Genomic DNA, 16,785 nt, shown 5'->3' with positions numbered 1-16,785 from the left:
TCAGCATAAAAAAAACTCTATTAAACACAATTTAATCAGCATAATTGAACATCAGCATAAAAAAAAGCTCTATTAAACATAGTTTAACATAATCGAACACATTATAGCATAAACCCAAAAATATATCTAACCAGCTATCCTAAAACACAATCAAATAACAATAAATTTTCCTCTTCTCCACTAGCTGAGCAAAAATAGCAGATGAAGTTTCTGATACCTGCAATGATCAATAAAACAACAAAGATTAATTAATTTAAATTATCCAGAGTAATTAACCAAAATTTACTCAACAAAGACACTATAACTATATACCTGAATCAAGTTGTTCTATTAAGATGATTAAGTACTTCTTGTACTAATTCAGATTCACATTTTAGTTGAGTAGGAAGCTGGCTCTCTCTTTCTAACACTGCCTTTTTCATATGAGGAATTCTGTATTTGTTAGAACCTTGAATTTTCATTGTTTCTATCATGCACTGTTGTAATGTCAAAAAAATTCGGTTGGACTTCCATGAAGGAAAATCCTCATACGATTTCACCACATCATGTACAAGCTCATCAACTGTAGTCGGTGACTCCTTATACTGTAAAGCCTGAATTGCACTAAAAAACCCGAGATCCAAGACATTCATATCTGGAGAGTTAGCAGGTTGACACATCAAACGAATATTAAACCCACCTTGGCTAGCAGCTTGGCAAAATTCTTCATCGTTTTGATCAATGTGTGTTCTTGCATTGTCCTGCTGAATAAATATTGGATCCCTACAATCTACTCTTGGCCATTTTTCCTTAATTGCCGGTAGTACTTTACCGATCAAGTAAGACCTTATAACATCTCTAGTAATTGAATTTATTGGTTTAGTCTCTAAAGTCCCTGCAGCTCTGTTAACACTGTTCCTTTTGGCTGGCATTTGAGTAACCAAAGGAAACACACCGATCTTCCCAGAGAAAATTTCATTTCTTTCAACATCAAATCTTGGTCGAGCTAAGGCAACTAAAAACATGACTTTCCCAATAAAGTTTTTGCTTTTACATGTGCGTAATGGGTCTTCTTCATCCGGAAGTAAGTAATAATTCTGATTTTTCTTTGTCATCTGGAACCATTTCTCATCAATATGGACAATATTGTACATCTCTTTAAACGTTGGATCATGTGGGATACTGCTTTCTTCAAGCATTGATATGCAAAATTTCAACCGGGATCTCTTATTTTCTTCCTTTAAAAGAGGTTTTATAGCATTTGAATGTCTTCGTATTGCTCCAGATTGCAAACGTCTAAACATTGTAGTCCTTTTCATGTCCATAGCATAAGCTAAAGAGCTAAGGGTTGTCCGCTGCTGCAAAGGGATTTCACGAAATCGATTCCAGTCAATCTGAATTCTCTTACGACCACAATTCTTTGTCCTTTTATGCGAAACATCAGCATGTAATCCGTCATTTTTCCATTGTTTCCAAACGCGTTGAACAAGCCGAATACCAACCGAAAATATTGATGCCACTGAATTGGTCGTCCCTTTAGGCAATTTTCCATCAATGCTTTTCTGTAACAACATATCGTATATTGCTCGACGTTGAGCATTGGATAAATATTTCCTCTTACTTGTCTGGTATGGTATATGTTCACCTTCTATATCTGCATAATTCAAAACAAATGATTCAAAGGATGTGGCAAGTATATAGATTCAAGTGTCATTGTATAAGGTAACTCCATTAGAAATAATTGAGATTTCAAATGTCAGAAACAGTACTAATAAAAGTGAAAAAGCCAAGTAGTTATACAACACTTCAAGTATGATTTAGGAAGCATAAATCGAACAAGAAAAAAAACAAAAGAATTAAATACCATTGAGATCAATACTCAAAGCTTCTGCTTCCTCAAAGCCATTAAGGTCTGGTAGAATATAGCCTATTTCATTTTGTCTGAAATCTCCATGACTAATATCAACATTTAGATCTATTTCAGTCACTCTGTCCATGGATGATGAAGGAAAATTCATCTCTGGAGAAGAAAAAACAGACAAGAAAGAAGAAGATAGCAATCTATAACCATGAAGGATAAAAACCAGAGAACGTATTCTTGAGTTACAATCATCAATCTTTAATTTGTTCATATATAAATGGAGACTCTTCAATTCCATTTTTTGGTGCTAAAGTTTAAAATTAGAGCAATCAAAATTTTTGGGGAAATTTAAATTTGAGAGAGATTGAATTTCTGAATTTACAGAGGGAAAGAAACGTATTATTGAAAGGGAGGGAGTTTTTGATTTTTGACGTGTTTTTCTTGAGAGAAGTACAGTAATAAATTGATGAGAGAGAGTTTTTCTTAATTAGGCAATTTTATTAAAAATTCTCTTTACAGCCAAGGATTAAAGGTTAAATTAGTAATTTTTATCTATATTAATTGAGTTTCTTAATCTGTGTGAAACAACCTAGAATGACTTATAAAAAGGAATGGAGGGAGTATTAAGCAGCACTGAGTAAAAGACTTTCTTTTACTTTGGAAAGATAAGTACAAAAACAAAAAAAACTTGTGGTGCGTTTATTAGGAGAGATATAGGGTGTGGGATAGGGATAAGAAAAAATGTTCGTTACAAATAGGTGCTCTATGGTTTTACAGATTTGTAGATGTATACATGTGGTATTATTCGTTACAAACGTAACCATATGATTTGTTAAATTTTCATTTTTTTTTACCTTGCCATATTTGGCTGATAACTATCTCAAAATGAAAATTTTTAATCTTTAAAGTTGTTTTGTATCATATTTACTTTGAACTGCATTTTTTATTTTTCAAAATTATCATTTTTTACAGTTTTCTCTCGCTAAACATTAACTTTATCTCTCATAAAAAAAACCACATAAATGACCTCAAATCTAAAAAGTTTTGTTTTGAAATTATTATCAGCCAAATTTAGCAAGGTCAACAAAAAAAATGAAAAAATTTGCAAATCACAAGGTTGTATTTGTAACGAAAAATACCACACATCTGCAAATCTGTGAAACCACATGACATCTATTTGTAATTAACCCTAAGAAAAATGAGATAACTTATTTCATGTTTGTTCGAGAGATAGAAGGGTGAGACAGGAGAGTGATATGCCTGGATTAAACCTTTGTTTGGGGTAATTTTAATAAAAAATTACCCTATTAGATCTGGTTGAAAAAAATTCTATAGAAAGGGCTGTTTTTTAACTAAGGTTAAAAATTGTACTTTTGTTGAAATTTTGTTACTCATTACGGGGCGCCGTAATGAGCTGATACACAGGAATCCCAAAGGATTCCTGTCCACTACTGGGGCAGTAGCCACTGCCCCAGCAAATATTTAAAAAAAAAATTTAATTTTTGAATACAAAAATAAAAATAAAATTTATAAAACAAATATAAAAGAAACTATTTTTTTATAAAATAAAATTATATATTATAATGATGGTGATTGAATTTTTGTTATATAAATTTTTTATTAAAATTTAAATTTGAGTTTGCTCCCACAATTTTATATACTAGGGCTAAATCTGCACTTCGCGTAAAACGTCAAGGTTAAATATTTAGTACATTAATAACACAGTAAAATATTTTAGACATTTTCAAAGAAATTGTGATTAATTTACATGTAACGGGTTTAGTTTTTTTGAAACTGTCTAAAATATTTTATTATGTTATTAATATAGTTACGAAAAATTGTATGAAACTGCTTCAATTTATCGACAAACTGATTTAGAAAGTCCGATGTGACTAAATAATAGTCAAACAAATCTTTTCAAATTTTTGGTAGCGTATGGTTAAATTTGATATTCCTTGGAAACGTTAGTGTTAAATTTGCATAATTTCATACGTTAGGGCTAAATCTGCAGTTCACTTGAAACGTTAAGGTTAAATATTTAGTGCATTAATAACACAGTAAAATATTTTAGATAATTTTTTAAAAAAATTGTGATTAATTTATATGTAGCAGGTTTAGTTTTTTTGAAACTGTCTAAAATATTTTATTGCGTTGTTAATACAATTACAAAAAAATTGCATGGAACAAAGTGGTTTAGAAGGTCTGACGTGGCTAAATAACAGTCAAACAAATTTTTTCAAATTTTCGACAGCATATGGTTAAAATTGATATTGATTGGAAATGTTAATGTTAAATTTGCACAATTTCGTACGTTAGGCTAAATCTGCAGTTCGCTTGAAACGTATAGGTTAAATATTTAGTGCATTACTAACGAAAAAAATATTTAGTGCATTAATAAGACAATAAAATATTTTAGGCAATTTCAAAAAAAAAATTGTGATTGATTTATATGTAACAAGTTTATTTTTTTAAAACTGTCTACAATATTTTACTGTGTTTTTAATACAGTTACAAAAAAATGTATGAAACTACTTTAATTTATCGAACTGGTTTAGAATGTTCGATGTAATTAAATAATAATTAAATAAATATTTTTATATTTTCAGTAGTGTGTGGTTAAAATTGATCACACTCGAAAATAATATAAATTTAATAATATCAATATAATTTATATATATTTTTATTTTTATTTTTATAAAATAATAAATTAATTTCTTTTTATAATTTTTTTTAATGTAAAGTAATAAATCAAAAAATTTTTTTATATATTTGTTTGGGGGCAGTGGCTACGCCACTGCCCCATTACACTAGTTGCTAGGAATCCCTTTGGGATTCCTGGCCACTATGGCGCCGTAATGGGTAAAAGGTATTTAAAAAAAATAAAATTGTCACTATGGTTGGAAAATAGCCCCTTCTAGGGGAATATTTCTCAACCAGGTCCTATGGGGTAATTTTTTATAAAAATTACCTCAAATGAAGGATTAATCCGATATGCCTCTTATCTCACTAAAGTTATACCTAGAGAGGGGTGGTATAAGACATTGTGATAACTTATTTAGATGAAAAAATCAAATTTGTAGTGTTGAAAATTTGTAGAGTGTTCCAAATGTTTCTCAAGTTAATTTTAATATTTGAACTTTTGAAAACTTAAGTTTGTCCATATATTAGTAGTATTAATATGGAACAAAATTAATTAAATTTAATCTATCATCTTAAGTATATTAGTCATTTCATTTTTTTTGTGTTTTGAAAATTTAATACAGTGTTCTAAGTATTTCTCAAGTTTGATTATAGATTAAATTTACTTAATTCCATTCCACATTGATACTACAATATTAATATATGAGTCTATTTAAATTTGGATAGAGCTAATATAGTAAAATGAATTATTTTATCTTTATCTTTATCCAACGTACCAAACATGAGATAATAAATCCTCCTATCTTATTTTTATCTTTATCCCAATCTTTTATCTTTATTTATATCTCAATCTTTATCCCTATCCCCATAGAAATACCAAACGTCGAACAAAAAATCCTCTATCCTAACCTTCTTATAGGGGTGGCAACGGATAGGACCGGGGCGGGGATGATTCCACATTCCGCCCCTAATAATTTCGGACACAGATTCGGAGAATCTCAAGAAGAGATTCGGGGATTTTTTTTCCCGCACGGATTCCACGGGTGATGGGTTGTCAACCAAAAAATAAAGAATTATAAAAATCACTAATATTTAATTGTATAAAATAGTAAAATTATATACAAAACAAGAATAAATTATCCAAAAATACATACACTCCAAAAATCTACAGTTAATAGGTAAGCTTTTGTAATATTATTTATTTTTAGCATATGCGCAGAATCCTTTCTAACAATGATTTTAGAATGTACAAATGCACGTTGATATGAAATGAAATGACGGAATGAGTTTAGGTAAACAAGTTTAGACCCAATATATCATATATTTAGTTAGCCCACCTAATTACGAAAGGATTTTCCGGAAATAAAAAGAGGAAGGGACTTTAGACTCCAAGTTACACGCTTAATCACTTATTGCAAAAATATAGCTTCTGGGCCAATTATGAGATGACATGTGTAACCAAGCACAAACTCGAATGTCTATAAATAGCATAAAAATCAAAACGGCAGGTACACAATTCTCTAAACTATAATATCAATGCATTCCTCCTAAATTACATATACTTCATACTAATTTAGGTATCGGAGAGGGTCTGGCGGTAATCGGTCCCCTGTCTGATTGTTTTCTCTCTTACATGTCATTGAAAGTTGTTGACTAGCAAGTTGAAGATATTCTGATATCACATGTGAAATGTATTTTTAAATTGGTTGAAACTCATCACACACTACAAGAAATCAAACTTTTAGTGTGATAGTTAAATTGGTAGAATCCATATGAATTTGATTAAGCATAAATAGAACATACATATATAGCTTGAGATGTATGAATAAATTGATATCAAATTCAAATAATATGATAAAAATTAAATAATGTAATGGTAAAGCTGAATTATGAATGGTCAGAAAATTTGCCCTTCACGTTTTTTTAGAAACCCAAATTTACCCCACAGCATGAAATGATGCAATTTTCCCTTTAATATTGTCAAACAAGTTCAATTTTACTACTATATAACAAAAAATTTGAACTGGCTGATTTGAGAATTATTTAACTATCACACCAACAAGTTTGTCAATAAAATAAAGTAGTAGTTGTATGTATTTTGCCGGGTTGTTATATATATTTTAATAACATAGTAAGCATTTTATGCAGTTCTTTGTTATTAACTTGTATCTGGTACACTTAAATATTATCATTTCGACAAGTTATTTTATCACTGTGTTAGCAACAGAATAAATATTTTAGACATAATTGATGTTTGAATGTCTGATGTGATAATTAAAGAACAAGCTAAATAACAATAAAATAGTTTGTTTAAATTTTATGTTACAAGGTTGTAAAAAACGCTAGGCGCTAGTCGGGCGGACAGGACCCTCAAAGATTAGTCGGGGATTAGTCAGAGATTAATCGGATTTGTATTTTTTGTATTTTTTATTTATTAATCAACAAATTATTATATAAATTCAATTAATATGTATTATTCTATCTAAAAATAATAGTATAAATTATTTAATATAGAAAACACGTATGACATATATCTTTACAAATGTGCAAACATCTACATTTCAACAACAATATCATTGAAACAACACAAGAGTGAATTATAATAAAGAAAAAAAATATATTCATAATAAAAAATGTTTTTGTTTTCATCGTCACTTAGGCGGCGCCTAAGCGGTCTAGGCGGCGTCGAGGCGGCCTAAGCAGGGCCCAAGCGGCTAAAAATCGGCTGGGAGCCAAAAAAAACGCCTAGAGGAACTAATCAGAGAAAATCGGGACGAATTCTCGATTTCGAGAGCCTAGGCTGTCGAGGCCGCCTTCATTTTGAATAGTGATTAAGGGTAAAATTGATCTTGTTTGATAATTTTAGTGGTAAAATTGATCATGTTTGATGATGTTAGAAGTAAAATTGTACAATTGCATACATTAAAGGTAAATATGCACTTCTCCAAGAACGTTAATAGCAAATTTGCACCTTATCCCTATAGTAAATGTCTTAATACATCATTTGCTCCCCGAACTTGTCTAAAAAGTTTGACTGAGCCCTGGACTTTTAAAATATCCTGATAGTCTCCTCAACTTGTATAAGATGTTCAGTGAGCCTCTTAAACTTGCGTAAAACATAATCAATTAGTCACTATATTGCAAAAAAAAAGTAAGATGCATACGGAAGATGCGTTACAGACGTCTTAGATTGTTATTATATAATTTATATAATATATTAAAAAGAAAGTTATTACTTGCACAACTGTAAAACGTGTCTACTCTATTATTAGAATCGCATACCCCGATATTGGTTATTTTACTTTTTTTAATACACATGTAATACATCTTCTGTGATAAGGACCTCATCGTTTAAGATATTAGCACTGCCACTGATACCAGCATTTTGTTCGAAAACATGCTCCTTTGCCGAAACGGAGGAACCATGAGGGGCCATAGATGATGTTGGCCGCTGAGGAGCACAAGCATTCGGACGACATTGGATATTGCCAAGAGGAGGAGAGGTCGTCGATCCGCTATGGATATTTTCTTTCATAGTAGGCCCAGTAGTTGGACTTCCTGCTATTGGAGGCCCGTCTATGAGCCAGCGAGACTGGGGTTGTGACATGGTTCGCCTTGTAGGAGCGCGGAGCATAGTGTTGTATGGTCTCACAACTTGGTCCGATTGAGGGTTGTTAAGCCCAAAATATACCTAAAATATCATCATTAATTACATCAATATTGCTACGAATTTATGCTATTTATAACTGTTTAGGAAGCTTTTACTCTCGAATATGTTTCTTTCTTGTAAGGTACATAAATATTTGGTAAAATCCAAATAGGAACGAAAAGAGCTCGAAAACAGAAGAAAAACCCTACAAAAGGAGTCGAAGACGACAGAAATTAATAACGCCAAATCGAGGACACGAACGAAAGCAGAAGTACAAAAAACGTTCCGTGCCGCGACCGCGGCCCCCAAATTCACGGTCGCGACACGCGTTCCCCAGCTTCTCCTTCCTTCGTTTGAAGACCAATTGATGCTCCCCCATTCTCGGTAGAGAATTTAATATTCTCGGTACGAGCAGGAGATTTTAGAAGCCTAGTTACACACTTTCGTTTTCGACGAAACGCGATCGTTCGGGTGGATAAAGACGTCCTTTCGCAACGGACACGACCTTTCGCAACGGACACGACCTTTCACAACGGACACGACACTTCAATCAAGACTCTTCAACATCTATAAATAAAGAGTTGATGGAGAGTTGAAGATATGTAGAAGAAAGAGATTAGTGCAAGAGTTTATGCAGAAACTCTGACTCAGAAATGAGTCAGAGATTAGATTTCATTTCTGTTCAAAGCAATATGCTGTACACACATTGTTTATTCAATAATAACAAGTTTAGTAGCGTTTAGACATTGTTCCAGTTTAGTTTTCATTTTGGTAGTAGACCGACCCAGTCTCTATTACGAAGATTCAACGAGAAGATTGAGTAGAGGATCCGCCCCTGAGCCTGACAAACTCTAACGAAACCCAAGGAAAGGATTGATCAATCCGTTCACTTGCAAGCCGTCGAATGTTTCCATGCTCCATGTTCTCTGTAAACTTGTATCAATTTATATTTCATCTAATAAAGTCTGTTCTATTCGATAGATTTTTATGCAACACTTATGGTAACCAATCCACTAAAGTGACTGCTGGTGTTTTTATTAAAACGTATTTAATCCAAAATCTTTACAAGGAAACTTTGTTGAACACTTAGGCAAATTATTATCTCGAAAGAGTTTTAATTTGATTAAGGGCAACTATCCCGAAAGGGTTTTGTCATGTTCAAAGCCAATTAATTAGAGGTTCCGTCATTTATTTCATCTTTATAATTCGTACAAAGTTTAAAGTTGTTTTCTTTGCTTAATGCAAACAAATACATTCGTTTACTTTTCTAAAAAGTACTAAACGTTCCTATCTTGCAAATTCATTCTTAAATCAGAATATTTTCTAACGTTTTCATATTCTAATCTAATTCTCATTCTAGCAATTTCAAAACCAAAACCGATTAAACGATTTTTCCATAGTATAAACCCTAAAAGTAAATTTAACCGATTATAAATAAGTTTTGTTCGAAAAACGTTCCCTGTGGGATCGATATCTTTTATTACTACAAGCGTATACCGTGCACTTGGGGAAATCGCTCAACAAGTTTTTAGCGCCGTTGCCGGGGAACGCAAAATTTTTAACAAAAATTTATGTTTTTCGTGTTTTATTTCGAACCTTGGTTTATAATATATGTATTTATTTATTTTTATAGTTTTTATTTATTGAGGATGGTCACTAGGACTAAATCCTCGTTATTTAACGTTTGCAATTAGATGTTTGCAGATAAAAAAAAATTCAAGTTTTTTCACAGATAACCGAGAGATTTGATTATCAATGAAATTTATAGAGGGAGTCTACAGAAAAGAAATTAAGCATGCAGATACATCCGAAGGGAAAGCAAAATTTTTGAAGCAACATGTCAGACGTGACATATAATTTTTTCCAGAAAATTTACCTTTTCTCAAACACCTTTACCTCTTTTCTATACACTTAATCCTTCACCAAAACATCATATCTCTTTGTTAAGAAGATATCAATTCCTACACTAAACCCAAATAATTTCCTTTTTATCATCTCCTCACAACACCTACATTTATCTCTCTAAGAAATAGCTAATCAAAGAAAGATATATCAGAAGTAGAATGAAATTACCTTATCCACCAGGAAGGAATTGTATACTTTTACCATAGTTTCAACAGTTTCAGTTCATGCACGTAGTTCTTGTTCATGCGCAGAACCAGAGGTTCGGACATTCAACCGGAATCAGTAGATCCTTAAATTGAGAAGACACAAAAAAAGCGCTAAAAAAATGCTAGTAAAAAAAAATAAAAAAAAATTATTGTTCCAGGTAAGTTACATGGACATGACCATTATTTAAAACCGGTCTAAGTAATTGATTCTGTCCATGATTTAGATTCTCCTTGGGAATTCTTAAGGATTATCACATTTTTTAGTTTTTAGTTTTTCATATTTTTAATTCTTACATGTCATTTTAGTTCAGTTTATACATTAGTCTTTAGTTTAGTAATAATGATGAGATTAGAAATAAAAATTTTGTGATCATTAAACGATATTGAATTAAAAGTTACACAAAATTTAAGTTTCATAATTAAAATCTCTACTGTGACTTTTGTTTGATGTTTTGAAAATTTCTGAACTTACTGAGAATGTGAATTCTCAGTTGAGAATTTTACTTTCTCTGCCTTATAAATTTCTGAACTTACTGAGAATGTGAATTCTCAGTAGAGAATTCAGGATTTTCAAAAAATTTCAAGGGAAATGAAGAAAAAAAAATTTCTGAACTTACCGAGAATTTAAAATTCTCGGTAACTTCAGCGAGAAAAAAAAAAACTTTGCCGCGACCGCGAATCGCCATTCACGGTCGCGACACGGGCGTCTATCAGACCTTTATCTTTTCTTTCTTCTTCAGTTCATGCACCATTTCGAAAAATTACGCTTCTTCATGTTCAAATGGTGTGAATTTACACATTTTTAATCCCAACAGACACCTTGAATTGTCCTGGATTGATTATAAAGTAATTGACAAAGTTCAGACTTCTGTTCTTACATTTTTTATTCATCTCTATCAGACAGAATCTGATTTCTCTTTATTTCATCCTAACATCATTATAAATAATTAGAGAAGATCAGATTTCAATACTTTTCATCTCTTTCAGACAAAATCTGATATTCTTCTCCAATTATTCAACCTTTCAAAAAGTTACAAAAACTTTTTCTTCTAAACCCAAACACATGACTACCAAGCATAAATCTTCCATGAAGATTACTACTGCACGCAACAAGCGTCCTGATTTTTCAGAATGCTATGATGCACCATTTCCCATTTACACACATAATGAAGAACGAAGATATTATAAAACTATTTGTTGTATATAGTTTGTATATAGGTTTATTTTTGTGTTTGTTCTTTCTGTTCTTTGTATATATGTTCTTCTAATTTTAATAAAACTGTCAAGTTTGATTTTTTAATTCTTTTTGCTTAAAACAGCTGAACCTTGTCCAAGAATCTGTAATTATTTTTCATAAATCTGTATTCATTTCAGAAATGTTTCTGAACATCTGACTTTTCATATATTTTACATACTAATACGGTATAATCATTCATAACTATTGAACAAGTTCATGAACATTCATTTTATATGATAAATCTGAGTCTTGTTCTGCACATATGTTTTTCAATTTTGATAAACGTATCCACTTTTGATTCTTTGGTTATTTTTATTAGTATATGTTAACTATGCAAATTATTTGAATGAATCTATATATATGTTCATATGGAACAGTATCACCTTCACCATGAATTTGTTTATAATGTTAAAATGAATCTGTATATCATTTCATTAATCTGCATAAGTTTCAATGTTTCAGATTTAATATGAATAAGTGATTCATAATTTGATTTGTTTAATTTTCATTTGTTTGTTTTTGTATATAGGTTCGTTTTTAATTTTTTTTAGTACATATGTTCTTGTTCATTTATGTACACATGTGTTATGCAATAAAACTTCATTTCATTTCATATATCAAATTTTTCATTCTGATTTATGTCTGTTCAGATTTTCCACTGATAGCACCTGAATCTGTATGAATCATTTTAATGCTAATACGTTATTATCATTATTAACTATTGAACATAATAATAAATTTTCATTTTTATGCAATCATTGAGTTTAATTTTAATTATGAAATTATGAACTTATATCGTGTTGATTATTGCATATATCAGTATGAACTTATTAAAATAAAACATACAATTTTTCATATGAATCTGTATCAATTAGAATAAGGTTAATGTTTAGGGTTAAATGTTTCTTTATCTGAATGTTTAGTTAATTTGAATAAAGATCATGTTTAAGTTTTAAGCATGAATAAATACCTACATGAACTTACGTTCATTATCTTTTAGATGATTAATTTACCTTATGTGACTTAATGCACATTGATTCTACATTAACTCTAATTAGGAATTTAATGTTTCAATACTAAAACTTTAATAAGGATAAACCCTTGGTTTTCCTTGCCTTTAATGTTTTTCAATTAAGTTCTTAAGTGCAGGTACAGTTTCTATTAAGTTCAGGAGACAATTAATCAATTAAATCACACAAACATAGTCAAAATGCACCTGAACAGACGTCTATGACCAATTCTCGGCCGAGAATTATTAATTCTCGGCAAGTACAGCAAAAACTGGTCGAAATCAGAGTGAAAAATTCTCTGAATTTCGCGTGCGGCGACCGCGGCTAGGCAATTCTCCTAAACACCTATATTCATACCTCTATATACCTATCACTTATACAACCATTACACAACCTCTATTTAAAACACATTTTCTTCTTTCACAACTCAATTCCACACCATATCACCTTTACTTTTTACCAATTTTTACTTCTCCAAAATACATCTTTCCCAAACACCACACCATAACCTAACCCTTTTTACACACAATGCCTAAACATCAGCAGGTTACTAACCAGGTTTCCTCTACATCTAATAATTGTTTGCATGTTGAATATGGATCCATTCAGCATTATTTCAGATGGGGTTGGGCACATGGTACAAGCACTATTATGGACATCGTGCATAGTAAAACAGACATTATTGTATTGGTTCCTCTTTCCTACTCTAAAAAGAATGAGCGGATTACATTTAGGATTTCGGTTGATTTTATGAAGTTGGGGATGACGAGATGAGTATTTGGTTTAGATATCATACAAAATAATTTATTGTTAAGCCCATCATTTTCCATCCAATCCAGTTTGGACATACTTTGACTAGTTTGGATGGATTTAATCCCAAGAATGCTACTAGCACACTTATTAAAGATCGTTGGATTTCGTGGTAGATTAAATTGGATTACCTTTTAACAATTGAGTCCATGTTTCCGTTTCCACCAATAAGCACGTTCATTTGCGTACTTTGATTATGGGTATTGTTTTGGATGCTACGAGTATTATGAAATTCGATGTTGGTACATCAAGTTCACATGGTAATAGTATTAAAGAGGATAGTAATGCGAAGACACATTTTTGTGAGGATGACGATATGCATTATGATGATGAAGAAGCAGGTGAGAAAGATAAGCATGTTGATGCCTAAACACAAGCACATGGGGTTGTTGATGCTGAGCACAATGCTAATGATCAAGTTAATTTTCAACAAAGTTTGAACCAAATGCATTTGCGGTTCAATGTTATTATGGAGAATAATCAAGAGAAGAGTTCATGATTAAACGCGGTGGCTGCCAATTATCCATACTTTGAGAAGTGATCACACGTCAACATGACGCCAGTTATTATCATTTTTCCATCGTCACGACGTTATGACCACACCTTCTCCACCGGGTTCACTTTCACAAGAATAGGTTTTATCTTATCTTTTCTCCACTCATTTATCTTAAATTGTTTTTTTTTTATTAAGTTTGGTACAATTTCAAATTCTATTTATGTTGGATAAATCCATTTCATATTTATCTATTTTCTTTTTGTACAATTTTGCTTTATTTCGTACACATTTTTCGTGTTTTATCAATCTTTGCACCAATGAGGACATGGTCCAATTTAAGTGTGAGAGGAATATTTCATATATCATTTTGTTTTTAGTAAGAATAAATGCAACGAATACTTTTTATGCAACATTTATAAATGCAACACTTATTTTATGCAAATGCAACATATATTGCAACACAATGTATTTAACACTATTTTTATTAACTTAACATTTTCATATATTTATAAATTAACCACAAGTTAATATGATTATTTGTTTAGGTTATCATTATCGTTAGAAAAATATTTCTATACGTATACGGGTAATATTTTTCAAATTTTTCACAAATCTCCGATACGATTTTTAAGTATGAAAATTGTCTCGAGTAAATGTATTTAAGATAAAAAAAATTCTTTATTCAATCTCTATTTTATATCATGAAATTCATGATACAATAAATCTTATTTTAAGTTTTCAATTAGGTTTATAGGCATTAAATTGAACTAACAATTTTTTAGCTCGGTTTGATTTCGTCTTACATTAACACCAATTGAAGTTTTTAAGGAAACTTTAGCCATAATACATGTTGAATTTTAACTCAATATAGGATGAATGTGCTATCTTTCTTTTTCCCAATTTCAATATTATATTTCATATTAATTAATCAATTAGTTGAATTCTTAACTTTTGGCCACGATTGAGACCAACCTTATCACAATCGATGTATGAAAGGGAAGAAAATTAAGTACCGTTTACTTTTGGCCACGGTTGCGACCACCTTTATCACAATCGAGGTATGGAAGGAACATTTAAAGCAAAAATTATAAGCGTGTATAAGTTTAAAGTAACGATTGCGTCCACCCATGGCATAGTCGGTACCTCTTAAGCAAACACAAAACAATAAAATACGTATAAGGTTACGATCAAGACCACCCTTATCTCGGGCGTAACTAAGTAAATAATTAACCCAAGTACTTATTCATTTAATATATCTCATATATTAGTTTAGGTTTGGGAAAAGAAATTTTGTGCTTTGAAATGCCTTGAGACGAAAGGCTCAATAACATGTGTGCTTATATCGTCCCGAATGCTTCAATTCAAAATTGGAAATACAAGACAAATGATATATCGTATATTATACTAAGTTAGATTGATATTTTGCGTATAAATTTGCCATGCGAAGTTAGTCTTTTCGGCTTAACTAATTTAAAAGGTAATGCCAAGATATATGTTTTATTTTCATAAATAGATTAGTTAGAGAATAAATTCAGTGAAATTTTGCTCGAGACTAGCAAAAGATTAAGTGTGGAGATTTGTTAAGCCCAAAATATACCTAAAATATCATCATTAATTACATCAATATTGCTACGAATTTATGCTATTTATAACTGTTTAGGAAGCTTTTACTCTCGAATATGTTTCTTTCTTGTAAGGTACATAAATATTTGGTAAAATCCAAATAGGAACGAAAAGAGCTCGAAAACAGAAGCAAAACCCTACAAAAGGAGTCGAAGACGACAGAAATTAATAACGCCAAATCGAGGACGCGAACGAAAGCAGAAGAACCAAAAAACGTTCCGTGCCGCGACCGCGGCCCCCAAATTCACGGTCGCGACACGCGTTCCCCAGCTTCTCCTTCCTTTGTTTGAAGACCAATTGATGCTCCCCCATTCTCGGTAGAGAATTTAATATTCTCGGTACGAGCAGGAGATTTTAGAAGCCTAGTTACATACTTTCGTTTTCGACGAAACGCGATCGTTCGGGTGGATAAAGACGTCCTTTCGCAACGGACACGACCTTTCGCAACGGACACGACCTTTCGCAACGGACACGACCTTTCACAACGGACACGACACTTCAATCAAGACTCTTCAACATCTATAAATAAAGAGTTGATGGAGAGTTGAAGATATGTAGAAGAAAGAGATTAGTGGAAGAGTTTATGCAGAAACTCTGACTCAGAAATGAGTCAGAGATTAGATTTCATTTCTGTTCAAAGCAATATGATGTACACACATTGTTTATTCAATAATAACAAGTTTAGTAGCGTTTAGACATTGTTCCAGTTTAGTTTTCATTTTGGTAGTAGACTGACCCAGTCTCTATTACGAAGATTCAACGAGAAGATTGAGTAGAGGATCCGCCCCTGAGCCTGACAAACTCTAATGAAACCCAAGGAAAGGATTGATCAACCCGTTCACTTGCAAGCCGTCGAATGTTTCCATGCTCCATGTTCTCTATAAACTTGTATCAATTTATATTTCATCTAATAAAGTCCGTTCTATTCGATAGATTTTTATGCAGCACTTATGGTAACCAATCCACTAAAGTGACTGCTGGTGTTTTCATTAAAACGTATTTAATCCAAAATCTTTACAAGGAAACTTTGTTGAACACTTAGGCAAATTATTATCTCGAAAGAGTTTTAATTTGATTAAGGGCAACTATCCCGAAAGGGTTTTGTCATGTTCAAAGCCAATTAATTAGAGTTCCGTCATTTATTTCATCTTTATAATTCGTACAAAGTTTAAAGTTGTTTTCTTTGCTTAATGCAAACAAATACATTCGTTTACTTTTCTAAAAAGTACTAAACATTCCTATCTTGCAAATTCATTCTTAAATCAGAATATTTTCTAACGTTTTCATACTCTAATCTAATTCTCATTCTAGCAATTTCAAAACCAAAACCGATTAAACGATTTTTCCATAGTATAAACCCTAAAAGTAA

The 16,785-nt window shown here is 31.5% G+C and overlaps 1 protein-coding gene across 1 annotated transcript; it reads right to left on the bottom strand.

Moving 5' to 3' along the window:
• Positions 1–42: 42 nt before the first annotated feature.
• On the bottom strand, positions 43–2,165 carry LOC136219067 (uncharacterized). The gene is made up of 3 exons (XM_066006327.1): positions 1,844–2,165; positions 313–1,633; positions 43–217 (listed from the first exon to the last, which is right to left on the bottom strand). Exons 1-2 carry the CDS (start codon positions 2,136–2,138, stop codon positions 318–320), a joined length of 1,611 nt encoding a protein of 536 aa, XP_065862399.1. The 5' UTR covers positions 2,139–2,165; the 3' UTR covers positions 43–217; positions 313–317.
• Between the last annotated feature and the right edge of the window lie 14,620 nt (positions 2,166–16,785).

Source organism: Euphorbia lathyris, chromosome 1 (assembly GCF_963576675.1).
Source record: "Euphorbia lathyris chromosome 1, ddEupLath1.1, whole genome shotgun sequence".
Lineage (NCBI taxonomy): Eukaryota > Viridiplantae > Streptophyta > Magnoliopsida > Malpighiales > Euphorbiaceae > Euphorbia > Euphorbia lathyris.
This window is presented reverse-complemented; position numbering and strand designations above follow the sequence as displayed.